Genomic DNA, 26,783 nt, shown 5'->3' with positions numbered 1-26,783 from the left:
TGAAGGAGGTGGTGTGTGGGCTGATGTCAGTTATGGCCAATCAAACCTTTTTTCTCTCCATCTTATTAAAAGGAAGATGTTACAGTGCACTGACAGAGGACAGGGTGTACTGAGAGGAAACTGGAGTCCTTGTCTGGGACGTACAGTGCCACAGGCATAAATATAGGGCATCCCACATATGCCAACAAGGACAAATGATGCCCATGAATTCTTATTTGTGTGGATGTGGAAACGATAGCAATAGGTTTTAAATTTCCAGGAATCTTGGGGTACATAGGCAATTCTTTTCACTATATTGATACCATTTATTATACATCACAGGGGACTTATAATAAATGATAACTGGACTTGAATTGAATTTGAGAGAAACTGAAGAAGACTTTAATAAAGAAAAACACAGGAATCATGGGAAGAAAACGACATTGACCTTAATAAAGCATGCTCGTATAAAAAACCGAGACAGAGAGCTGTATATTTTGCCACAGAGGACCAACTGTGCCTCCTATTGGTATTTTGTATATGACTGTAAAAGTCCTTTTAGATGTGGGTATGTTACAGATATGGTTGATGGAAAGAAAATAGCCTGCGCTACTTTTTGTATGGAATCAACTCGCAACTAAACACATTTATATTATTGTGCTCTTACGACCACTCCACCATACATTCATATTCATATAGTGCTTTATTCTATGCACTGTACGTGGATCATGAGGAACAAACTGTTGAAGTGTACGTGGATCATAAGGAACAAACCATTACCATTAGTTTTGAAAATGTCCAGAACTGAAGTCATTGTGGAGAAAAATCCACGAATATTTATATAGTATTTAGGACCACAACTCCATTTGATGCCAAGACAGTGTAGCTACCACTACATGAAGCTACTACTTATCTGGGTTCATGTCATTCCCCTAACCCGAGCCTGGCCCCAGGATAAGTAAACCAGACCCTTTTTTTTGTCATCATGGGGGTTTTCAGAATCAATCTTTCTCTGTTCTCTCATCCAGGACCAATTTGCCCTGGGAAACCCTACAGCATAGCTCCTGGGATCACTGGAATGCGCAAACCGCTCCACTGTGATAAGGTTTCGATTCACATGGGAACACTCAAACTAAAGAAGACAAATACTTAATGAGAGTACTACTCGCTGAAGCCGCCACAGCCTGATGCACCACAAATTGAAAATTGGTTAAAAATCCTTTATGACACCTACATAATGGAACGACTGTCCTTTTCTTTAAAACTACAGCAAGATAAGTTTAAGGACTTGTGGCCAAAATGGATTTATGCATTTATCACCCACTTAGACCAGGCTTAACCTAACTGGAGGGGGCACTTATATTTTTGTTGAGATGGAAACAGTGACACTTAAAACTTGTGTGTGAATCGCAACAGGAATAGAGAACGAGGAGAAAAAGCGCAACCACCTTGTAACATATTGTAAAGTTATACAGAAAAATTGAGAAATTAACACAATGTAGAGGTTTAAAGTTCATGCCATGGTAACATTTTCTTAATCTATAGTTTAATGACTGTAGAATTTAAGCTGCACGCTGACATATATTTTATTCAGTATTGTATCTTCTACATGAAAAAAGAAAAACAATCTATAAATCTGACGAAGCTGAGGCTGCACACACGCACAACCTTAATATCTTTTTATCTTTTAATATTTCTTAAGGAACAATGATCTCTCTACCGCACTTTAGAAGGTATACGTTGTTGAAATACTTGTTACAGAAAACTACTGACTTTGACTTTTGAAGAGAGTTTTGAAAAGACTTGAATACTTAAGAACGTAAAGTAATTCACCCAATCGTCCAAGATCTCTGTGCGCACTGCTATCGGGATCTAAATGGTTGCTCTTTATGCTACGAAATCTCTGGATTTGTTCTGACTTTTGTTGCTAAAAGTTACACAGTAACTCAAAAATGCACTGAATACTAACACTGCTGTTTTCTGTGGATTTTTTAGGAACCAGACATGTTGACAGAACCTGCCAACAGACAGGTAAAAATCCAAACTCCTGCCAGCAAAAAGCTCTCTGTATTTGATCTGCCATGAGAAAAAAATAAAGGTCCATAACACTGAGGTGTCACAGTAATGAGGGAGTGCTTAAACATTTCTACAAACACAGAATTACACTATCAGCAGTGACAGCGGTGACAGCTTGCAGTTTGTTTAAACCTCAATTTATTTCGAAACCAGTTGTCAAAATTGCACGCTACATATAATTACCTGTATCCATTTTTCCATCCTGAGCAGCAGGTCCATCTGGTATTACGCTCTTCACTTGCAGGAACTCGTCGGGCTCGTCGCCTCCTATAATTGTAAAGCCAAATCCCATGTTGCTCTTCTGCAGGGCTGTCGATAGGAAGGTGCCCTTCAGCTGGGTTGGGTCCCTCGTAAACAATGGCTTCTCTGCATTTGGACAAAATTGTGAGGGACAAATTTACACCATCTTTTCATTTCTAGAAATTTTGAACATTGTGTTATTAAGTCATTTTTTTTTGCTTTTACATGATTTATTCAGCACTGGATGCATCTATTGTAATTTTTTTCTTAATGCCGAAACTTGAGGATACAATATCCTGATAATCTCGCTGGAGAAAAGCAGTTTTTACTCAGATGAAGGAGTAATAATGTCCTGCTGTAGTATGTCATCATACGCATGCCTGGATTAGACCACTAGGGGCCTTAGGGCTGGCATGTTCTCTGTCCCCCGCACTGCCTGTGATTTCCATTCGACCCTGTACACTGTGACACTGTTAATCTGCCCCATCAAACACTCGTGAAACAGCCCACTCTATGACATAAGCCGTGAAAAGAGGAAGAAAATGCAAAGTATTCAATCCAGAATTTCAGCACTGGAGGGAAAATGTGTAATTATTTCAAAAATGCATTAGCGTGAGATGGCCTCAAGACCAAGGCTATGTGCTACACATATTCTTTCTGCAGTCATGGCATTTTCATATTTGTGCAACTGCGTGAGCCTGTCAGCATGTTTTCATGTAAGTACTGCACACGGTGTGGAATTGTACCTCTGTAAATTGTAGGCAGCGGTAGAGCAGAGAGTCCCTGGCTCTGCATCTGCCTCTGCTGCTCCAGGCGTCTCTTGGCTTCCAGGACCGGGTTCTCAAACTGAGTCCTTCTATTGATGTGACTGTAAATACAGTGCATTGTCACAAATTCTGAACAAGGACATATTAAAGCCTCTCTGAAAGCCAACAGAAATACCACAGTGCAATGCTTTATTAGAAATGTGTTCACAGCAATCATGCTTTTATTTTTATATTTTTGTGAACCTTGTATTCAGAGGTATTCAAGTGCCAAAAGTGAGTGCTCATTCATAAAAAAAAAAAAAAAATAGCAGCTTTCTACGTTTTAAATCACCAACATTTAAAAATCTGCCGAGTTAAATAACTCCTTGTTGAAGGAAAGGGTTGTTAGTCTTGCTGACAGCCCAGCTCTTAGTCAAATTTTCAGCTGCTGTTGCTAGTAAATATTAGCACTCTACTCAAGTAAAAACAGCAGAAGGGTGGAGATAAATTGCCAGAAAATATCTGTGGAACATGTTTCTGCTGGATGTAAAACTAATGTCTGGCAGGTGTTTGCAACCATGATCACTGTAACAGCTTAACAACACAAAGCTAGTTTATCTAGTCTGTAATTCTGATACAAATCTGTAAAAACACAATGCAGCGTTACTGGCAACTGCATCTACAGTTTGTTAAAATTTAATAATGCATTAAATTTCATGACTATGGTTATGACTTGGGTGTAAAATATAATTCCTTTAGTAATTCTTAGGTGCAATTAAATTATATAAATAAGCACATTTTGTAAATCTAATGACAAAACAGAAACAGCAGGCTCTTAAAACTGTATCTGAACAAAAAGAGCAACAAAAAAGTGTGTTTGTCATATAACCTGCAGGACAGCCCTCATAATCAAGCGCTTTACTTTAAAGCTTTAATGAAATAGCTGTAATATATGAAAAAGAAATGGGAATTGAGTCATTTATAATTCATAACGAGGCGTTGTAGCGCATGGAAATGCATTTCCTGTTTTACTCCAGAGTGGCTGGTTTATCCAAAGACAACGGGGAAACTTACTCTACGTAGTAGCTGCCGTAGATGGGGTCATCTATCTTCTCCCAGCCGTAGGGCAGCTCTGAGGGAAAGAAAAACCAGATAAGGGAAATGAAGTCAGTCAATGCTGAGAGCTGAGGGAAGGAAGGTAGACTCTAAATTGAACCACTGAGGGGAGACGGCATGAATCTCCGAGCTCACAGCTAGACGCTCCCAAGCGCTCCTTTAATAGACAGACAGCACTTCGATCTGCAGTGGTGGCTTCTTCATGGAGACGCGAATCACAACAAAGACGTCAGCCCAAAACAGGGTGGGAGGAAAAGAACATTTAAATCATCTGACACCTCGGCCCGCCTTCTTTCTCTTTTCTTTCTCCGCCTGTTATCGTGAGCACAAATCCTTCAAGGCCAAATATCAACAACATACTACTTCATGTTTGTCTCCTTCACCCACCCACTTGTTTTCGCCTTGGACAGCTTCCGTGGCTGTTGTGTTAATTGTCTCCTCCTCTCCCTCCTCTGGTTCTGTTCCCTTCTCACTTCATCCATCCCTTCGCTGATTTATCTCTCCTCTCTCTATTATAAAGGAACTGGGTCAAGGCGCTGCACAAACTCCTGTACTCAATGCCGTTTTCTTCTAATTTACTTCTAACTTTCCACTGTGGTGCACAATCATGCCAAACACACCTTGTACAACATGTTGTTGTGAGCTCCCTCTGCCGGTTTTTGCAAAATTCAAGATGTTTTGGTTTTCTGGTTTAGCACTCAGCTTGCAGGAAGCTATAAGAAACACAAGGGTGGGTTTAAATTGCACTATAAGATTGAGCTAACATAGAAAAACACACACACCTACTCAGCAACAGTCCATCTGTTTCCCTCCCACTCAGACATATACCGGATATATAGCATGTCTCATTAGCATTAGTGCTCTTGAAGTGTTCATCCTATTTCTCGTATTATTTATCTTCGGGTCTTAAATAGTCTCATTCGTGTAATTTATAGCTGAAACCTGTGAAAAACTAAGTACACCCCATGATTCAGTAGCTTATACAACCAGCTTTGGCAGCAATAACTCTAAGTAATCGTTTTCTGGGCAACTTCATCAGTCTCTCACACCATTGTGGAGGAATTTTGGCTCGCTCTTCTTTACAACATCACTTCAGTTCATTGAGGTTTGCAGGCATTCGCTTAAGGTCCCACCACAGCAATTCACTCAGGTTTAGTCTGGACTTTTGACTGGACCATTGCAACACCTTGATTCTTTCCTTTTTCAGTCACTGTTGTAGACTTGCTGCTGTGCTTGTGAGCACTTTTCTGTTGCACAACCGATTTTGAGCCAAGCTTAAGCTTTTTTCCAGATGGTCCCACATTTGACTCTATAATACTTTGACATGCGATGAGAATGGTGGACTTAATGACTCAAAGTGCAGCTGCCATGTAACAAGCCCAAGTCATCAGCACCGTGCTGACAACTGTTCCAGAAGTCTTTTGGGTTTGTATTTTGGCTACATTTTAAATACTTGTTCACTCTTTTTCTAATTCTGCTGTCATGAAGTTTAACATCTAACATGCTAACTGAGGCCTGCAGAGTCTGAGATTTAGCTCTTGGGTATTTTGAGTTTCCCTGATCACTACACGGTCTGACCTCGGGATAAATTTATTGGGACGTCCACAATTGAATGCGCCAAACCAGCAAACTGCCAAAACTTACTGATGATCAGTTAACCAAGTGCATTTGATTAGCAGCGCTTGGTTGGTGCTTACCAGCCTAATTTCTAGCAGCAAGGTTGTACTTAGTTTTTCAGAGGACTGCATGGAGTCTAGTGAAAAAATGCATTTTTCACACGACTGTAGACGGTCACTTTCCACCACTAATAAAGCAAAGGTGATGAACAAAGAACGAAACTACTGTCACACAGATTACAGATGAGGCTAGAAGAGAAGCACCGAGGGAGGCGAATAAAAACATGGGCCTAGTGTGTGTAACGCTGTTGCATTTGTAATGGAAAGGTGTGTGGCTGTGGTGTGTGTGTGTGGGTTAGCGGGTTTAGCCCTGACATTTTTGCTTTATACCTCACTCGTTTGCACAACAGTTTCAAGACTTGGTCTTTAAATTTAAATTAAATTTAGGACTGACCAAAATGTATTTCTAGCACTGACTATTAAAATCTGTAAAGCACAAAAAGTTTAAAACGAGTTCCTGGGCTGATAATAATTTTATTTGTTTGGTGATCAGGTTCTTTGGTCAATTTTAAAAATCCCCCTGTAAAAATATAATTGTTATAATTGTATTTACATAAAATATCTTAGTTCAAAACATCAAAATTTTCTGATGATTTTACAGATTATTTATCCTGTAAAGAAGTTTGTAATGTAGTAAAACATCTGTGAAGCACAAGAGTTTCCACACTGAATAGTTTTTATAACAAAAAGCAATCAGTCGATGTGTGTACATGCTGCTTTATAGATTAATTAATAATGTGAGGTCATTTATTGATTCTGCCTCTAAGCAGAAGAACGTTTCATTAAATTTGGAGGAAATTTGTAGAAATTGTTGTGAAAACACTGAACATAAAACAACATATTTAGATTTCCTCAAAGCAACATAAGAGCACATAACTCAGGTATTAAAAGAGACATTTTTTAAACAGTACAAATCCAAAACACAGCCTGACCCACTTAAAGAGTCACACACCCACCCACACCCACCATCAGTCCTATTATTTTTACAATTATTTGGTCCGTGTGATACTGATACAGCGACATCATCCCCCCGCGTTGTAATAAAATTATGAACAGATCTGTGATGTAGATATAAATAATCCATGTGTGAATGTGTCAGTCTGTGTGTGTGTCCTGCTGCTGAGCATGCTGACTGTGCAGCCCAAGGTGAAAGGGCTGCACGCCTCAATTATCGTTCCTCTGCTTTACTGTTTGCTCAAGCCGCCCGTGCCGCACCGCCATTACCTTAAATGACCCTTCTCATCCTCGAGGTGAAAAAGCCTGATGGATTCATACTTCAAACCACCTTAAATTCCTTACCACCCTGTCCACGAGCCACCTTAAATGTCAGCCTAAGTCATCCACTAGTCGCTTTCCCTCCCCCTGAACTGAAAGGGAGACAGTTTCCATGGAAACCACCAGTGGAAGTCTTTCTTTTTTTCCCCCCCTCGCCCGAGCTGAGGGCTCTGTCTTGTCTCTATTTCCTGCCGCGGCAATACAGAGAGCGAGGGGTGTGTGTGTGTGTTTATGTGTGTTTTTAAGCATTCAATCGAGTCTATATTTGCGGTGTGTGCGTGCGTGTATGTGGGGGAAGAGCGTGTGTGTATTAAAAATGGCTGAAATGTGTCGTCATCTCTGACATTAAATCAAATTCCTCGTGTGTCTGAATATAGCGTGAGCATTGAGGGGGCTCACTTGTGTTTGCTCATTAGTGTGTATGTGTATTGCTGTCTCTCTTGACATAAAGTCTAATTGTGATTCCTCTGCATTAGATGACTCATCTTCCCTCTCACAAAACGTCTCTCTGACCAACAGGAAGCCATGAGCAGATACAATGAACTCATCTGACAGCAAAGAAGCCAACAATGACTTCAAGAATAAACTCAAAGAAATACAAATTCCACAAGATTTCCATGTAGGGCTGCAAAAAAGGATTTTCAACATCATTTTAACTAGAAATTATATTTGTAATGACAGATAAATCATTTGGTTTGCAGCATCAGCAAAATAGTAAAACCTGGCATATTAAAACTAATTATCTGACCAACAGCAGAAACTAAAAAACTGGAAAAATCTCCCAGATGAAGACTCCCTCTTAAAAAACTAAGTAGAACTGTGAGAATTTTTCCTCAGGTGCATTTTTTAAAACCATTTTGCAGTCTAGCTCTAGACAGCATAGACAGAAAATACAAAAGAGCTGTCAAGACAGAAACGTATAAAACAGTGATTGCAGAAAAATGAGAGTGAAAAGATGAGAAAAACTCGAGACAGAGAAATGGTCGTGGTCCAGACATGACTCAGTGTAATAACAGTGATGAAACTCTGAGGTAACATTTTTAGCGTCGCTCTCTGAGAGCGTGCTCCAGCGCTCTTTGTATGCAAGCCTGAACCCATTTCCATCTATCGCTGCTAGCTGCAAACACGGTTTTGACACTGTGACGTTGGCCTTAGTGAGAAATCCCGCCTCTGAATGACAATAAACAGTATGTTTTTGTCGACAGCGCTGGGATTACTTGGAAAATGACGCAGGGATTGAGTGCGTATGTAAGGCAGAATTGAAACCAACTCTTGGAGGGACTTGAAGCTTGTCCTGTTTTTTCCTGCTCTGAGCGAGAGAAGGGATATGGGCTTGAGTTATGCAACAAAAGACTCACTGACAAAAAGAACCAGATCTGAGGTGACAAGCCTTTGAACTCTGGGATTGAGTCTCAGCAAATACATACATTACAATGCACACAATGGTTGTAAATTTGTGCAAACACATCCAGCACAAACAGGCATCTTCTCAAACTCAGCCAAAAATGCAGCATGGGAGCAAAAGAACGCAGAGAGGCTAAGTGAAGGGAAAGGGAATAGCGAATGAGGATATGAAATGCTCAAGGAAAGTGGAGCAAAAAGACCAGACGTGGAAGCAACGGAAAGGGAATAACAAGAGGGAAGAAGGAAGAAAAAAAAGCACTGATTAAAGTGTGTCTGAATATTTTTCTGTTTCCTGCCTGAGGCTATGAGACTCTGGGAAATCCTTCAGGCAGAGGGGCAGTTAAAAACAGCACCACCTCTTCTTGATGTTCCCATCCCAAATTTATTGTTTTATTCACGCCCCTTGCATAATTTGATATCCTTGCTTTCATGCATATTTCATCATCTGAAAATTACATGTCCATTAAAGTGGGCAAAAATGGAAAAATGCTTTTAAATTATCACATGTTTTACAGCGGGAGCACCGAGGTATTGCACAAACATCAAAAATTTGGCAGAACAGTATATAACCAAGAGCTACAGGAGACCATTACAAAAAAAAAAAAGAACAGTGCGAGTAATGTAAGGATGGGGATGCTGGATTAAACTACTACATATCCTTCTGTCATCCCATGTGCTTGCTTAGCTGTTTATACCAAAAAAGAAAATTTCCTGGCATCTAAACCTGTTTTCTGGAAGACATTAATTCATAGGTGCTCTGAGAGGACGTGATGTGTCATCCAGGGCCTTCACAAACGCTCTGCTAACAGTCTTTGATCAAAATTCCTCTGCCAGTAGTGATTACTTAAGCATTAAATTCCTTTAACAACTGCTTCCTCCGAAGACGGAAACAGGCACAGCAAAAGATTAAAAAAGAAAAAAGATAACTCAACTTCACACAGTGAAGGCAAAAAGAAAGAAACTGAAAAGTAAAATAAAGTGTCAAAAACTGCAGTTTCTTAAATGGCCACTAGAGGGTGACTCTACTAGCGCGTCAATCCTCTCGAAAAATAGTAGTGTGCAAAAGTCTTGAGCCAAAATGGGTGTCTTCAATTAAGTTCTGCTGGTTTCTTGAAGGGCAGTCTTTGGATGTTGGCTGCTTTTTGTTCCATTTTGTGTCCAGAAAAACCCACTCTGTGAGTGTGGGGTTTATCCATGTATGTTTGGGATCATTGTCATGCTAAAAACGATGCTATTGCCAATCAAATGGCTTCCAGATAGTGTTGCATTGCCTCCACCATGTTTTACACTCACTGTTGTACCTAAAAGTCCAGGTGCAGGTCAGATCTGTGTCAGGTCTTCGCACAATATTTTTTCCTATTTTTTAAGAACGTGACTTTCAGATACTGTTCTTCTGCTCTTTTTTAATATCCCTGGCACTTCTTTTGTCCTCCACTTGTCCAGTTTCCTAATTTTTTTAAAGACACACTGCACACCATCCTGAGATATACCAAGTTTTCAGCTAACAGGTTTTTTTGGGGGAATAAAAAAACCCAAACAATTTTATGCCTGTCAAACAAACTGTGTTATGTTTGGCATTTTTTAAGCTGTCTGTTAAGTTAAGTGCCTTTTTATGCTTGCATGACTCAAAGGTCAGTGCTAAGTGGCTTAACAAACAAAAAACATTTCTCTGAAAATGGTAAGGTACAAGGACTGGACTGAAAATGAGTGAAAAAGCAAGCAATGTCCAAAGAACTACTTGCAAGACCTGCAAGTCTGGAGAACTATTGTTCATGACTTTAAAAAAACTAAAAGAAAGTCTTCTTCCTTGAGGGGCAGGCTCGAGATTTTTGCACAGCAATGTATGTAAATGTTTTTAAAAAAGACAAAAAAAAAAGATGGCGACAGCTAAGATGTTAGACTTGAAGGTTCATTAGAGTTTCTCCCAAACCACTGGGAGGCGCCACTTTGCCTACGTCCACTTTTACATACAGAGCATGAAAATAATTTTCAGTGAGACATTACATGGAGCTCCATAAGCTATTGTAGCAGCTGCTAAGCACAACGGGACCTGATGCCTTTCAAAAAGATAAAGTCGTAATCGGATCTGACAGAAACTTTACAGACATCCTCCACAGCAAAGCTAAAGTACTGTCAGCCATATTCGTGAAAAGAGTCTGAACCAACAACTTATTGTGTGTGTGTGTGTGAGACAGAGTAAGAGCCAGTTTGTGCAGAGCTGAGCGCCGTTATTAGAATTCCTGTCACAGCCTGGGCCTTTACTGGGAAGAGGAAGAGCGATAGCGAGGCAGAGAGTGAAGGAAAGACAGGAGAAACTGAAGAGAGAGACTGAAAGGGGAGAGAGGGGGAGATGTGAGGTGAGGGAGAGGACTGAAGGGATGAAGAACAGAGGAGAGGTAGAAGGTATCGATTTAGAGCTTGCTCTGGCGGATCACATCACAAACTAATTCAGTGGCCGGCTGTGACAGCAGCAGGGACGTTAGATCACCTTATCGTCATACATCTCATCACGCTGTATCACCACTGCGCTTCAATGTGTAGCAGAATAATGGATGCAAATCTTTCCTAAAAATTTCTGTGTTGTCAGAGTCGATTTTTGCTTTGCTTCATTAAAATTGCTTCTAAACAAACCCCAAAGATAATGATGCTGACACGTATAAAAAAAAAAGGCAGTAAATCAATAAATGACCCAATCTGACCAGCTAATAAACTGTACCTTATTCTTCTCTCGTCCACACATCCACACACACCATTCTCGTGCTCTAAACACAACGGCCACAAAATCGTAAACAGGTTAGAGAGGACTAATAACACACCGTTTTTGAGACCTTTGTTTCTTCCTTCCTGGACAGATGTTACTGCTTTGGCCTCAAAACATTTATTTAAGACAGAGAGTGACAGGTCAGGTCAATGCTCCCCGACAGTGAACATATCACGAGGGTCAAACACACCAAAAGGTTTCGGAGCTGCTACACTGGACCAGCCAAAACGTATTCCTCCTCAGTGGCAAATAATCCCAAAGAAATACACTTTTTGCTCCTGTTTGAGTAATGTTTGCTAAAAACTCCACTGCCCAGCTTTTTTAAGGTAACAAATTGGCCCTTTCGCCAACAATAAATCTCCATAGGTAATTTGTTTGTAAAAGATTTATGTCTTTACTAGAGCAGCTGAACTCTCCAGACTTTAAAACACAATAAACTGTGTTTTATACTGGAGTGATACATTCTGAAGCACACAGTTATGGTTACAGGCCAGTCATTTTTATTCGAGGTCTTAATTTAATTTAATTTTTTTTTAAATTATGGAGTTGTTTTGTTCAGTTAATGATGACAAAAAATAATAACTGAAGCATTTCATTCCCTTTGGCACCTTTGACTCATTCTCAGGCCGTCTGAATACAATAAACTAAAGACCAGAAACAAATAGAGAACCAGAATCACAATCCACACATTCCAAAAGAGCAAATCACGAGACCACATTGAAGATCCAGGTCCACGATGCCTTTACATTGTGTGAGGACTAAAGCAGGGACAGATGGGAAAAATGAACTTCATACACGGAGCAGGGCAGGTTGTGTTCTTTCTTATGATCCCAGTTCTTAGTTCTCTTCTGTGTCCAGTTTCTCATAGTCTTGCCCTCTGTTTGTAGTCTGTGTTCTAGTTTATCTTACTGTTTCCCCAGTAATATCCTCATGTCTGTGTGGTTTGTGTTTCTTAGTCCTGGTCTCAGTGTTACTTCCCGTTTTATTTTGAAAGTCACACGTCTCGTGTCCGTGTGCCACTCCATCATTATTTTGTTAACTCGGTCTATTGACAGCAATAAAGTTGTGTTTAAATTCAGTTCCTTTCTCACGAGTCTGGTGCTGGGCTCCTAATCCTGCCTGCCACACAGCCCGTCACATGACAAAAGGCCTGTTTTTCCTTGAAGTGCATTTGCTCTTCAGCTTCAAGATTCAATCAAATCCTTGTGACAGGAATTTTTGTTTTTTTCATGCAAATATAATAAATCAGCCCCTACAGGTTGCTGGAAAATCTTAAATCCGAAACCCGTCAGCAGCTTAATACTCAGTTCTGACTTGAAAACCACAAACTTTTGACTTTGTTGTACAAATTAGTGGATCTAACTCTATTCAACTAGGGTGGCCTAAATACCTTTGGCTAAGCACTGTGTACCAGTGCAGTCCTAACTATAATTATAACGTTTGCATCCTTATGAAGCAAGCGGTGCTTTCCTTTCACACAGTGATCACACAGATGTGCTGCTAGCCACAGACGCAGACACACATATATACCTCTCATCACCCATCCACCTGCTCTTGAACACACAGAACATGTAACACATCCTGGTCTGATCATTTCTACCTTAGTAGCCAAACTTTTTTTTTCTCAGTTTTACAAATAATATATTTCTCCTATTACAGTTTATAAAGAGTTTTCTCATATTCACATTCTTTACCTTTTCACGCTGAAAAAGTCTGAAGAGATCTCCGTTTTTTCTAAATTGGAATTTGAACTAGCTTTAAACATTTTCCCCTCGCTGAGTGCACATACAGTTTTGCTCTAAAGTTCATTATTTTCTCAACATTTGCCCGATAGGCAATAAAAGGACATTTAATGAAAGAACTACCTTCCTCTCTGCACATCTTGCAAGACAATCATATGCTTAATGATCCATTCTCAGCAACAAATCTAAACCGGGAGAGTTTATTAGCCCAGTTTAGTCTGTCTGGGTTTCAACCTTCCTGTACGAGTACACCCCCACAAAACCTGTGGAGAAAGCTGGGAGCAGTGCACACTAACAAACATCTCAATTTGAGTGTTTTTGTGTTCTTTTTACTCAAGAGGAGCAAAGAGGCTCCAACTGTGAGTCTGGAGCAGACAACAGTGGTACACAAACAGCAGAGACAACACACTTCCACAAACACCAAGCGATGAACTTCAGATAAACTAAAGCTTAAGAGAGAAAAAAATAACTAAATCAGGTTGTTCGCACTCACCGTCTTCCCTGCATTCTTCTGGCGGCTTTGCTTTCTTTGCGAGCCGAGGATCGAGCCATGATGTCGTTTTGGTGTTGTGACTGGAGAAGAAGAAAGAGGCAGATGTAGACGATGGCAATGGAAGGAGGAACGGTGCAAACCGAGGTCAGCGAGACACAGACAGAGGAGACAAGAGAAAGAGCGGAGCGCAGAGTAACAGTAATGACCTGTGTTTGTACGTGTGCAGGGATGCTGCGAAACAAGGGGATTTCTAAGGTAAACTAAACGGTCATTAATCCGGTAATTAGCCCTCAGACACTAATTAGGAAGGGTGTGATGAGAGGGCAAAACTTTTGTGTGTGGTGTGTGTGTATATATTTATGTGTGTGTGTGTGTGTGTGTGTGTGTATCCTGTCGGATTAGGAGCACTGGAGTTTCATCAATTATTCAACACAAGGTCAGAGCTATAAAGTTTTCACACAGCCATACATAAACCATGATTTTAAAGTAAGTGCACTTTGCAAAGTGCTTTACATTGAATGTGCTTTAAGCTTTTATTTATTTATTTATTTTATAAGTAAAGCCCTGTAACAGTTACATTGTATGCTTAGAATGGTATAGTTGTCACACAAAAAATAAAATATCCTCATTTAATAAGAAGATATTGCTTACTCTATGAAGTAAACTTCCCCCTTCTCAGTGTAGGCCATCTCCCAGTTATCAGGCAGGGGACCCAGCTCTTCCTCATCTGCATCTAGAACTTTGGTTGGGGACTTGCAGGGAGATTTTGGGGCCTCCTCTCCTTCGGTTGGAGGCTCAGCAGATGCTGGGGCCTGGATTGATGCTTCAACAGCAACCTCCCCAGAGGCATCTGTGCTCTTGTCCTCATGTTCACTGGACTCTGTGGACCACAGACACACACACACACAGAGTTATTCTCACACACCGTGTACACACATGCAGACCTGAATGCACATTACACATGCCAAGCATGAGTCAGAGCCAAGCCACTGCAGAGCTATGAAGCCCCAGGAGAGGAGGAGGAGGGCGGTGGTGGTGATGGAGTCTGAGGACAATGAGAACGAGGAAAAAAACAACAACATAGAAATGTCAGAAACTGAAAAACAGGGTAAGACAGAGACTTGAGGGGTCAGAGACTGAGTCAGAAATAAGGGACGATTTTTAGAGTGACAAGAAAAGCTGGTAGCAACTAAGGCAGTCGATAAGAAGCACAGGATCAAGGTGAGAAATACAAAATCTAAAGTATTCCTGTTGTAACTTTGTGAAGGTGCAATGAAAATGCTAAAATATTAGAAGGTCAAATTATGAAAATATCTGACTATATCACCTTCACAGTTCAAGAAGAATCAATGGTGTTTCACAATCCTCTGTCACGGTCCTGGGTCTTGTGTCTGTTAAATATCTTCAGTTTATTTCTTTGTGTATGGTTTACATTTTCACCTCTGTATCTTTCTGCATAGTCTGTTTATACTTTAGCTCATTTCTCATGATTTCATTCCCCGAGTTTGTGTTCCTGCCCTCCTGAGTTCTCTGTGTCAAGCCTGTGTTTCTGTTCAATTCGGTTACTTCCTGTTTTTTTTTCTCATTAATCTTTGTTTCTTGTGGTTTCTATTTAGTTTTACATCCCTTGTCTCGTTTTCTCACTTAAGTTCAGCTGACCTCGCAGGTGTTTCCCGTTTGCTCACATCACCTTGTGTATTTATTGACTCAGTTTGTCTCATCTCTTTGACGCATCCTCCCTCGTTCCTATTGGTTGTGTGGTCCTCAGCACTGTTTCCACCCAGTTTTTGGATTCCTTCTTCTTCGACAGCCTTTATTTTGTAATTTGTAGGAGTTTAGGATTAATTTCCTGTCTCCCAAGTCATGTATTTGGGCCCAAATCAGCCATATATGACACTGTCTGCTAAAGTCTTGTTTAATCTGTCACGTGCCCTTGGTCTTTGGTTAATTTTTTTTCAGTATTTATACTAGACAGGAAAGCAAACTTATTCAAGTAAAAACAGTAAGCAGGTTGTAGTAAGAGCTTAATAATACTGTGTATATATACAATAACGACAAAGACTACAAAGACAGACAAGGAAGCAGAGAGGGCAGGAAGGACAGGACCACAGAGATAAACAATTTGGAGGTAGGATGGACGAGGGTGGCAGGGGAAGAGAGAAAAGTCATGGTATTAATAGAAGCAAGGACAAAGGCCAGGAGCGTGATGACAGAAGGAGAGACAAAGAAACTTGAGGAAAGAGAGATTGGAGCTGATGCCAAAAATGGGACTGTGGACAGTGATAATGGTGGGTACACAGAGGTGCCCTTGTGCATACATGTTGTGTAACATAAGGTTATTGAGAACCTGAGAGTTTTGGTTCATGCAGTGTTGGAATAACTGATGGAGGTACATTTTTTCCTTTTTTAAAAAAATATACATATATATATTATTTACTTATTATCATTTATTTATTAATTTTAGTATTTTGTTATTTTATTTTTATTTTATTTTTATTCTGTCCTTACTTTGGTCAGCACTTGTTGTTTAAAGCGCTATATAAATAAAGTTGGCTTGGCTATTGCAGGCATGAGTCTGGACTCAGAGGGAAAAGACACTCTTAATTTTCCACTTAAGGGACAATATAGGTTATGCATCACCTGCTGTGACAACTGGCCTTTTTCAGTGGTTTGACTCAAAAATACCAGTAGGACGGCAACAAATAACCCGGGGGACAGTCCAGGCCTTCAAACTCTATTTTCTCCTCACCGAAATATGAGTACATAAAGTCTTCGTGGCCACGGCACTTGTGAAACAGAATGTAATTTTGGCTGTGAGTAAAAGAGAAATGTGGCATGCATCAACAGGAAATTCATATTTTTCTTACTCATCCTACAGTACCTGGTGTGATGGCCACCCCGTTGCCATTGACAACTGGGCTCTCCTCTTCCTCCTCCTCAGGCGGCTCCAGACTGGCGCGCTGCTCCATGTTGCTGACTGACTGGTTCCTCTTTCTCTTGCCCTGGGCGCTTGGCCGGGCTCCGGGCAGCAGGGCCTCACTCACATTCAGAGGAGGGGCTGCCGGGGACGGCTCGGCTGGAGGTTTCGGTGTGCCGTAGAAGTTATCTGAGGGCAGAGAGGCAGCGTTTGTGTTAGAGGCCACATGCACAACCAAAGTGGGATCCCAGGTGATGTAACACACCGTCTGGGAGGCGGAGTAAAGGTCCACAGCTCGCAGACAGCTGTGGCTTTGAACAGATGACTGCCTTTCAAAATGAAAGATTTATCTGTCTGAACAGAGTGCCGCAGAAATAACTTAGGCCATGTTTTTGCCTGGTAACAAATCATTTCTATTAAGTCTAATCAATTTACCCACTGGCTGGTGTTTCAGCGAGGAACAAGCATATGCAGTTCCATTTAATAGAGGCCTTCTGATAGACGTTAGTCTGAAAACATGACTGGAGTCAGAACACAGGCTTTTTAATCACAGAGAACATAACAAGGATCCCAAAACAATAACCCAGGAAAAAAAAACAAGCTGTCTATTTTCTAACTCCCTCAATTTCCCATTCCATTCCACAAAAACACCGGCTTAGAAAGAAAATTGGACACCACAAAATGACTAAACAAACAACAACAATACTAAGACGACAGGAAATAATGCCCCACACATAGAAGTCAGTGTCATCAATGTCCTTATCATTTAACTTGCAAAATTATTTTCTGCCCTATGATGACATTTCTTTACTATTAGGGGCGTTTCCTAACTCTGACATATCTCCTGAAAAGGAGGCACCCCCGGCATCATCCACTAAATTTATCATCCAATCATTGTCGCACACTTTTTCATCGCTCAAAGGCAGAGGAAACGCCCTACAGACTTCTAAAACTACACAATCTTTCACAGCGTGCACCTCCTTTTCCATTCAGAACTGGCCTAATTCTTTGTCGCACAGATTCAAAGTAGATTTTGGTCCACATTGACGTGATGGCGTCGACAGCTGCTGCAGATTTGTCTGAGATCAGGTGAGTGTGGAGGCCACGAGAGTACAGTGCACTCTATGTCGTGTTCAAGAAACCAGTTTGAGATGAGCTGAGCTTTGTGATCAGGTGTGTTATCCAGCTAGGAGACTAGCACACTGTGGTCATAGATGGGTGCACATGATCAGCAACAATACTCGGGTAGGTGGTGGTGTTTAAACAGTGCTCATTTCTGACCTTGCCATTTAAAATTTCAGCAGAAATCAAGAAAAGGCTTATTTTGTTTTTAGACTCTTTTGGTTAAGCCCTGGAGATGTGGGTTGGTGCCCATCTGGCACCAACAACCATGCCACACTCAACAGTTTGTCTAAACCACGTCTGCCGTGTTGTCTGATTAGATATTTGTGTTAACGAGCACTTGAAAGTGGCTGATGAGTTTATTTCCAGGGCTTAGACTTCCTAGTCTGTCCCAGCCTTTTTTCTTTTACTTTCTTTGTTACTCTGTTTAACCTCAACACACAACCCCTATGAAAGATTTAAACAGAACAGCAGCAGCAAGTTAGCAGAAGCATTTAATTACCTTTCATTGAATAAAAGCAGAGAAACCTAGACACAGATATTCTTCTGCAAGAAGAAACCTGGATTTGGTTTCAAAAGATAGATCCATTTTCAGGCACAGCATCTTAGGGTTAAATTACACGTCTGCATTGCTTCTGTACTAGATTACTTGACTCACTAGTTTGCTGGCTCCTAAAGCCCAAACCAGCTGTTTGTTCTCACTAATTAAGCCGATTCTTCCTGAGCTACAACTGTAATGTTGGACAGAAATGTGGAAGTATGTTTGGAGAATCATTATCAGAGTGTAAGTGGGAGGAATAACAGATTAGTTAAAGTTGGGCTGGGTTTCAATAATAGTCACCGGCATCTGCAGCAGCAGGCCGGCACTTAATGAATCGGGGGGAGATTTTATTTCTCCTCAAATGTAGATATAAGTAAGTCCTCTGGGATAGATCATGTCCTTTTATATGATAAAAGAAATCTTGTACTTTCTCTAATTAAACCTCTAAATGATTAAAATTACATAAAGGAAAAGCAACTAAAGAACAGCTCTAAAGAACTGGAGCTTTTTATTTTATAATAATATAAGACACTGCAAGTATATTTTATGGTAAAAAGTCAGAATTAGGTAACGTGAAAGAATCCAGGTTGTCTAAACTTTGATTTATAAGCTGAGCAAATTTATTCAGCATGGCTTTTTATGACTTTTGTGGATCTAGTTTGCCTCCATCTGCCCAGACAGTCAGCTGACTGTTTGGACTGACATGGCTAACGACATAAAAACTAATCACAGATGAGCGCCAGTCTACCGAGCATAAACCAAAGAACGGGAGAAGGAGGCAGCAATAAAGGACAACACGACCAGCAGGAGGAGCACAGGCATTACAGCCACCACTTCCTCCACAATCTGTGAAAAATATAAATCTGCGCCCGCTGGCACATGTAGACAAAGACACAAGTATAAAGCCCCATAGGCAGCAAGCACCCACCTGTGAAAGGTTAAAGAAGAGATCCTTGAAAGAACTTAAGGCTTTCTGGGGTAAGTTTAGGCCAGAGTTCCTCCTCATGCCCCACGTTAGTTTTAAAAAATAAACTCTTCCCTTGATCTTGAAAGCTTGAGACGCCTGAAGGCATCCTGGTTTTTGTACAGTTCAACATCCACCTTCAGCTGTGACTCATCTCACATGATCACATACGTAAGCTCCTATGTGCACCAATTCTTGCATTCACATGTACACCCACATGGAATACAGTGTCCAGACTCCGCGTCTGATTTTAGTCTCCTTCACTGCCTGCATTTAATTTTTTTTCTCTTAAAGGCACTGAGTTTGTTTTTGTTGTCTGCTTTTTTTAAAGTCTTCGTTTCTCTCTCTACACAAAGCGAAGACAATTGCACATGAAAAGCACAGAATTAAGAAGGCTGTCCTTTTACATAGTGTAAACAATGAAAGGAAAAACAATTGGAGCAGCTACACAACAACAACGACAACAAAATAATTTGACAAAATATATGCAATGGGGTTTTTGAATTGTTCTCAACATTTAGCAAGCTTTGGCTTTGTAAAAGGGGACCATGTCACACACGGTAACGCCTGGAAAGTGAAGCAGCCAGTGCTGCTTTTTAGCTGTGGTTAGAAACTGGGACAGGAGCTATCTGAATCTAAATCTCACAGTCTACTGCATTCTTTTATCTCAGGTGTTAGAAGACTTTATCATGCTTTAGTAACCTTAAACTGCATGGTGGTCAGTTCAGAGATGTGCTTTGGAAAACCAGACCATTTCAGTGTGTAACGCTAACAAACGTCACAGGTGAGTGCATCTCCAAGGAAACAGTGAAAGCGTATGCTGCTGTCAAGACTCCCAGACTCACTGCTATCCTTGCTTTAACTTATAAGACAGAAATGAAGCCCATCTCTCAGTTATGCAATTTAGGCTTTTTTTCACGTTGTGAAAAACAGTAATTTGAGTTAATGAAATTATAAATTATTCCATAATCAAATTACACCGATATATCACCCGGCATACATCCGGTCTCTGATTCTTCCGTCTCCACTCTCTTATTTTATTATGCATTACAAAATGAGTTGCAGCACCTCTAGTGCAGCCACCCAGAAAGAGACAGTTCCCCCAAGTGGGTATAACTAAGCTCGGTGTCAAGGGAAATGTACGCTGCAGACACACTGCAGACACACACTTGTGACATGAACATGAAGACGGGAACACACATATAACCATACATGCGCCCATATCCCCTACATTCGCACACACACACACACACACACACAATTTGTGTGCGTGTGTTCAGTTGCACACACAGAGGAGAAAAATAAAACTGCTTCTGGGCAAATGAACCAGCAAATCCCCCATCTGTAGACATATCCCTGACAGTGTAGCAAAGCAGAGATGCACAGACTTGACATGACTTGGAAATGGCTTTCGTTCAGCTCACGCACACATACACACAAACTGTTGAACAACCACAGGAGGAAACTATGATACTGAATAAAATCAGTGCACAAGACTCATTTTGTTTATTTGAGCATCACCTGACGCATCGAATTAATCAAATAAATATACACATGTTGTTGAGTAGTGTATGTATATACATAAACATGGCAGATTTTAAAAATAGAAAACTGGTACTACCGAAACATACGTTCCCATTTTTCCTCCCCGTGCACCTGTACTTGTCCTGCAGATGAAGCCTATTTTGTGCACAGCAGCATTCCCAGAGCTCACCTTCATAGGTTCCACTCTCTAGCAGGGCTCCACTTTGCTCCAATTCCATAAAACGCTCCACACTCACAAAGTTGTAGTCCACCCCTGGCACCTCCCCCTCCTTAGGTTGCCTGGTGGTACCTGCAGAGACAGAGAGAGAGAGGGCGAGGAGGAAGAGGAGGGGAGAGGAGGGAGGGAGAGGTCATTAGAACCAAATGGGGCACTTGAGAAGAAAAGGCAGGAAGGCAGAGAAAGCGCTCAGAAAAAGGGCTGGATGGGAAAAGACGGCAGATTTGAGGCTACAAAGTATACGAGAGGAAGTGGGAGGGGAAGGGAAATGGAACAGAAGTGGGTGACTGAGGAGTCATCACTTGTGATAGCCAAATCCATTCACACAATTGTGTGTGTGAGTGACAGTGAGAGACAGCGAGAGAAGAGCAGGGAGAGCAAAACACCAACAGCAAACCACCATTATTCAGTTCCTATGAGCCAATCCAATGCTTCCTTAGTAATGAGTGAATCAATATGGCAGTTTTAGGAAGCATAACTCAAACCTCCTTACACAGCACACAATACAGCGCCGATTGGATTATTGTAGAAACAGCAGGAATGCAGACGCACCACATTACCATGCAGCAATTAGAGCCTTCCCGCATCAGTGCTCTGGAGATCTCCATCAGCGCAGCGGCGTCGAGGCTCGGCTCTGTGATGGCAGCAATGGGAGTTTTGAGTTTAATGAGGTGCTGTGTTTGTGTCTCTGCCAAGTGGACTTACAGTTCGGGCTCAGTAAAGTATGCTGCCGTTGATGCCCGCGCTCTATCGATCACGCCTGAAAACAATCATTGGTATGGAGCGGACAGGGAGACCGCTCCGAGCTATTCCCAGGACTCGGGTCCACTGTGTAACAGCTAAGTCGGATTGATCTGGCTGTGCGGGTTACCAGAAAGTGTACGATTTGTGCCACATCCAAGTGTACAGGTCTGAAAAGGTGATCAGCAAGTTTTTGGAAAGCTAAAATTGGGTACATGTCCTCAGGTATGAACAGAGGGTATAAAATGCTTACAGGCATCACAGCAGAAGTGTGAGCTGTGGGAGATTAAAACAGCAGGTAGATGAGGTGCTGTGGGCTCATACACGACACACTCATGCATGCAGAGAGAGAGGGGTGGCTGCAGCATCCTCTAACTCTCCCCCTAATCATTAGATGTCTATTGATCGTCTGTCACTGCTTTATTCCTGTACTGCATCCACTGAACATTCTCAGCTGTATTTACTTCACTACTGGGAGCAAAGATGGCAGCCTGGCAACACCTAATGAGTGAGGAAGCAACACCAAGAATATCAGACATCGGCAGACATCTATTAAACTTTAAAACATGGCCACACTGCGCACAGACTGTGGTATCTTTTTTGTACTTTTCTCTCTCCGTGTGCATCTAAATGTGTGAATTATACTGTGTACTTGCATTTTTGACTGTGAATGTTAGCAAAGTGCCCACTGTGCCCATAATAATCCCATCTCCAAGCAGATCACAGCTCAGTCGGACACCGTGAGTCCACAACCCCACTGGAATGAGAGTGCAGTGTGCGTCGCTGTGAGTATGTATCACCCTTCCCATCACTTGATGGACTCAGATCAATATTGAATTAGTTGACAATGATGTGAATGGCACTAAGACTTATAAAGAGCTCTAAGATCCATAAAATAAACATTCAGTTAATTTGTTTATTTAACTTACAAAAATTGAGTTTTTCTGCATATTTAAGCTTGAACAGAAATGTAAACGTTGGCAGAGGCTTTGCTTTTAAACAATACACAATTTAAGCTTTTTTTCCTGAAAAATAGATCATGTCTGCTCATAAATATTAATGAACTAGCACCATTCTGCTAGCAGTAACAATAAAACTGAGCACATGTCCAATTTTTTGGTTGTACTTAAGAGGAAAACTGTAAATAATATATATGTATATATAATCCTTGTTATCTTCAAAACAGTGAACGTCTGAGATGCTTCCAAAACCACAGTTAAGCTACACTTACATAGAAGAAAAAAGAAATAAAAGCAGAGGTGCAAATATGCTCATTCTTGGCAAATGTGCATATTTGCTTCTGTATTTCTGCATTTGGGAAAGGGAAAATCTGCCTCGGCTATTATATTATATATAGTTCACCAACTTCAGAAGTATTGATGGGAATTTCTTTCAGGCTGTAGTTTTTATGTTTTCATACTGGATTGCATTATTTCATATGGTATAATAAAAATCTTCCCCACCTCCATTGGCTGACTCATCACTCCTCTGACTCAGTCTGTACAAACATTTATCATCATAATCTCCACAAACATGACGTATTTTGGAGGGTTATTTTACAAGATTGCATCATAGTGTCAGGTGACCATTTCAGATACAATTTCAAAAACACAAACACCCCCTAACGCAGCCTCACATGCTCCTGCGAAAATGGTCTTCAATGCCACTTGAACTACACTCAGTAGTTACACTTAAAGGAATAATGCAGATGATATTAACACCAATATCAACAATGCCATAGGCACACAGACACAGATTACCAGAGAGGCTGTCTTTAGCGTTAATGTGGTTACTCCTTTAAAAAAATATTTTGCTATACTAAAGCAAACTGAAAAGAAGACGTGCAAGAGGTCTACAAAATAATGACTCAATAGTGATTCTTGGCTTGACTGAGGACACAAATCCCAGTCTCCTGAGTGACAATCATGTGTATTTATCTACCGCAATCCTCTCCACATACACTCTATCGCTTTTTCTACCACCTCATGTCCCCTGAAGATAAACCTCTTCCACTACAGGTACCTTCAGCTGTTGAGGCATGTAGCCATGGACTGATGTCAAAATGATGTGCAACCATGCATACACCAGAGTGTTTATATTTTTTCGTGGAACCGAGTTTAAACAGTCAAATAGCTGCAGTACGCTTGGGTGCAAAGACACGCTTTAAAAGAACAATTGCAAAGAAGAAGAAGAAGAAGAAGAAGAAAAAGGAGGACCACCACGGCATGTGCAGTGCGACGCTGAATATCCCCAGCTGGCCAGGTGGTGCTGGTCGCCTTCCACGGAGTACAGCTATTGATCTGTAAGATCAGATTGAAATTATTCTGCTGCCCACACCAGAGTAGGCAGAGCCTGCTGGCATACTGATGACCTGCTGATAGCCTTCTCCCACAGCTTCCTTCAGTGGACACACCAACTGAGCTGAGAGAGGCAGAGTGGGAGAGAGGGAGGGAGTACGTCTTGTTGGATCTGAGCTGGAAATATTGATCGAGTATCTGGGTTTGAGATAGGCCGACTTTTCCTCGTTTCTCCTTTATTCTTACACATTTCTGTTCAGAGTGCATTACCCATTTTCCTGTGCTCTTCCTCCTTCCTCCCAGTAAATACCTATGAAGTTTTTATTACAAAGAACATCGTTTCCAGAAAAATCCAAGCATTGTTCCTTCTGCCTCTGTTACCATATTTCACCTGTCTTCATCTTCACTTAACCTTACCAACTTTAGTTTTTGTATCTGGGAAAACTTTAAAAGTGAAGGCAGAAACAATTTAATCCGTAACTGTCTGTGTAGGTTCTCGTTCATCCAGGACATGGCAACCTAAGGAGCATGTAAAGAAAAGCAACCAGTCTCTTTTCTTTCCCTGAAATTCCTTCAGTTTGGTTTTGGCAATTTTCTCTTCATATTTTTTCATGTGAAGACACAAAGACCTAAACAATGCTTTAAATATTTACCGCTTGAAATCTTTTCTATCATATTTCCAGTTAGTACGGGCTGTCTAACTATTCTAACTATTCTAATGATCATCAAACTACATCTTTACTGATATCCACACACGGGTGTCAAACGTTGTCATTAAGAGTGCAGAGGGGTCATCAAATGTCATCTTTATGGGGGAAAGAGTTAATAAATGATGCAACTGCACAGGTGCTCAAATTAAAACAAAAAATAGCAGCAGACTCCACAAAGTGGAGGCAGTGATGCTCTCACACAGCCAAAAACACTGCTGTGGTTGACTATTGATTGGGTTTCATGCTTTTGCTAATAAAAGGTTAAAATCGGCTGTGAGCCAAAAATGGTCTTTGCATCACAATCAGCCAGTGTACCCAACCCTCTCAGAGGTGACGCTGCAGGAATACGAGCATTTATGGCTTAAATGACTTAAATCCACAATAAAACAGAAAACCTTGGAGCTGCCTCTCTGGGAGGGAAAGACACTGTCTGCCTCAAACCCTGACAGCGAAGAACTACAGAATATTTTCTGTGGATGTGTGTGGGGGAGAGAACAGAGAGAGACGATGTAGAAACACAACAAGGAAAGTCCATTTAGAGCAAAAGCTAAAATAGATGATATACTGAAATAACTCAGCTGGGTGTGAGATGATAAGAGGACAAAGACCTTTGCTAAATTATAGAGTGGAGGGAAGAGTGGCAAGCAGAGAAACACAGAGAGAGGCAGCAACAGAGAAGGAGACCGAGAGAGGGGGGTAAAAGGCTGATTGGTTAACCTCGCAGTGCATCCACAGCAGCTTGCAAGTGTGTTTGAGAATGTGAACTGTGTTCATTCGCATATTTATATAATTAGACAGGAAGTCACCAAGAGGGAGAAGCAGAGTGGTGGAGATTCAGGGCTAAAAATAGACTATCGATGGACTGATTAACATAATAAAGGTTGGGGAAAGGCAGGCAAATGATACGGTCTCTGCGCGAGAATGTGTGGGAGCAAGGAGGTGTGTGTGGAGTGGGGGTGTCAAGCGAGTCTCTCTTATTAATAGTTAATACTGTAATCTATAGACACAGAGCATGGGATGTCATTATTTTCTCCAGAGTTCTTATACTCATTATCCTCCACAGTAATTTTAATAAATTTGTGGTTATAATGCAAAGAACATTTATATGATATTAGGACTGAGCAGCAAACCCAGACTAGTAAAGCTGGATGTGCATAGTTCCACAGAATCATCTCTGAGTCTCTGTGTGCACACAGTCAGTATAAGCATAAGTATTTGGACTGTAAATTTTGCCTCTACACACCAGCACAGTGGATTTTAAATAAAGCTATCAAGATGTGATTAAAGTGCAGACTTTCAGCTTTAATTCAAGGGTTTTTTACAAAAGCACTGCATTAACCATTTTGGAATTTAAATAATTTTTATACACGGCCCCCTTTTACAGAGGAAAAAAAAGTAATTAGGCAATTGGCTGACAAGCAGTTTCATGGCCAGGTGAGGCCAGTTTCCTCATTAAAATTAAGCAGAGAACATCTGGACTGTATTACACAGTATGACGTCCAAAGAGATGTTGGTGTGACTGAAGGAGGCCATCATTAGGCTGGAAACGAAAACAAAGCAGAGATACAGCAAAAACTTTAGGAGTGTTGGAATCAACGATTTGGTATATTCTTAAAAAGAGCGAACACACCAACGAGCTCAGCAACACCAAACGGCCCGAGGGACCACAGAGACAAAGTACAGGGTGACAGACTGTTTTCCCCAGCTAAGAAAAACCCTTTACAACATCCAATCAAGTCAAGACAAAGTCAGCGTGCCATTTTAAAAAGTCTTTGGACAGATGAAACCAGGCATAACTTCTACCGGAATGATGGAGAAGAGAAAAGTATGGAGAAGGAAAGAAACACATTATCACATTAATGGTCAAACATGTTGGAGGCAATGTCATGGCATGGGCACGTATGGATGCAGGTGCAAACATTTCACTTGTGTTTATCGACGATGCGGCTGCTGACAGAAGTAACAGGATGAACTGTGAAGTGCACGGCACCGTATCATCTGCTAAGATTCAGCCAAACGCTGCAAAACGGAATCCCAAGACAAAGAAACCGGCCAAGTCAGTCACCTGATGTTAACACAGCAGAGCGTGCTTTTATTGTTATCGAAGACAAAGCTGTAGTAAAGGCAGAGCATCTCAGAGGAAATGAAACAGCATTCATGGTTTCTAGACTTCTAGACTTTTGTCTTTGCCTGCAAAAGATTTTCATCCAAGTATTAAAAA

The 26,783-nt window shown here is 41.0% G+C and overlaps 1 protein-coding gene across 2 annotated transcripts in view; it reads right to left on the bottom strand.

Moving 5' to 3' along the window:
• The window catches only part of magi2b (membrane associated guanylate kinase, WW and PDZ domain containing 2b), an 88,924-nt gene that overhangs the window by 22,299 nt on the left and 39,842 nt on the right, over positions 1-26,783 (bottom strand). For both annotated transcript variants that reach the window (XM_084933123.1, XM_084933124.1), the window contains exons 3-9: positions 20,767-20,886; positions 16,390-16,614; positions 14,160-14,388; positions 13,509-13,588; positions 4,116-4,173; positions 3,042-3,163; positions 2,239-2,421 (exon numbers count right to left, since the gene is read on the bottom strand). In XM_084933123.1, coding sequence (XP_084789249.1) covers positions 2,239-2,421; positions 3,042-3,163; positions 4,116-4,173; positions 13,509-13,588; positions 14,160-14,388; positions 16,390-16,614; positions 20,767-20,886 — 1,017 coding nt within the window. The remainder of the gene's footprint in view (positions 1-2,238; positions 2,422-3,041; positions 3,164-4,115; positions 4,174-13,508; positions 13,589-14,159; positions 14,389-16,389; positions 16,615-20,766; positions 20,887-26,783) is intronic.

The sequence above is a fragment of the Perissodus microlepis genome, chromosome 7 (assembly GCF_051167445.1).
Source record: "Perissodus microlepis isolate ML-2025 ecotype Zambia chromosome 7, ASM5116744v1, whole genome shotgun sequence".
NCBI classification, from domain to species: Eukaryota; Metazoa; Chordata; class Actinopteri; order Cichliformes; family Cichlidae; genus Perissodus; species Perissodus microlepis.
Note: the sequence above shows the minus strand (reverse complement) of the source record. Positions and strands in the feature narration are given on the sequence as shown.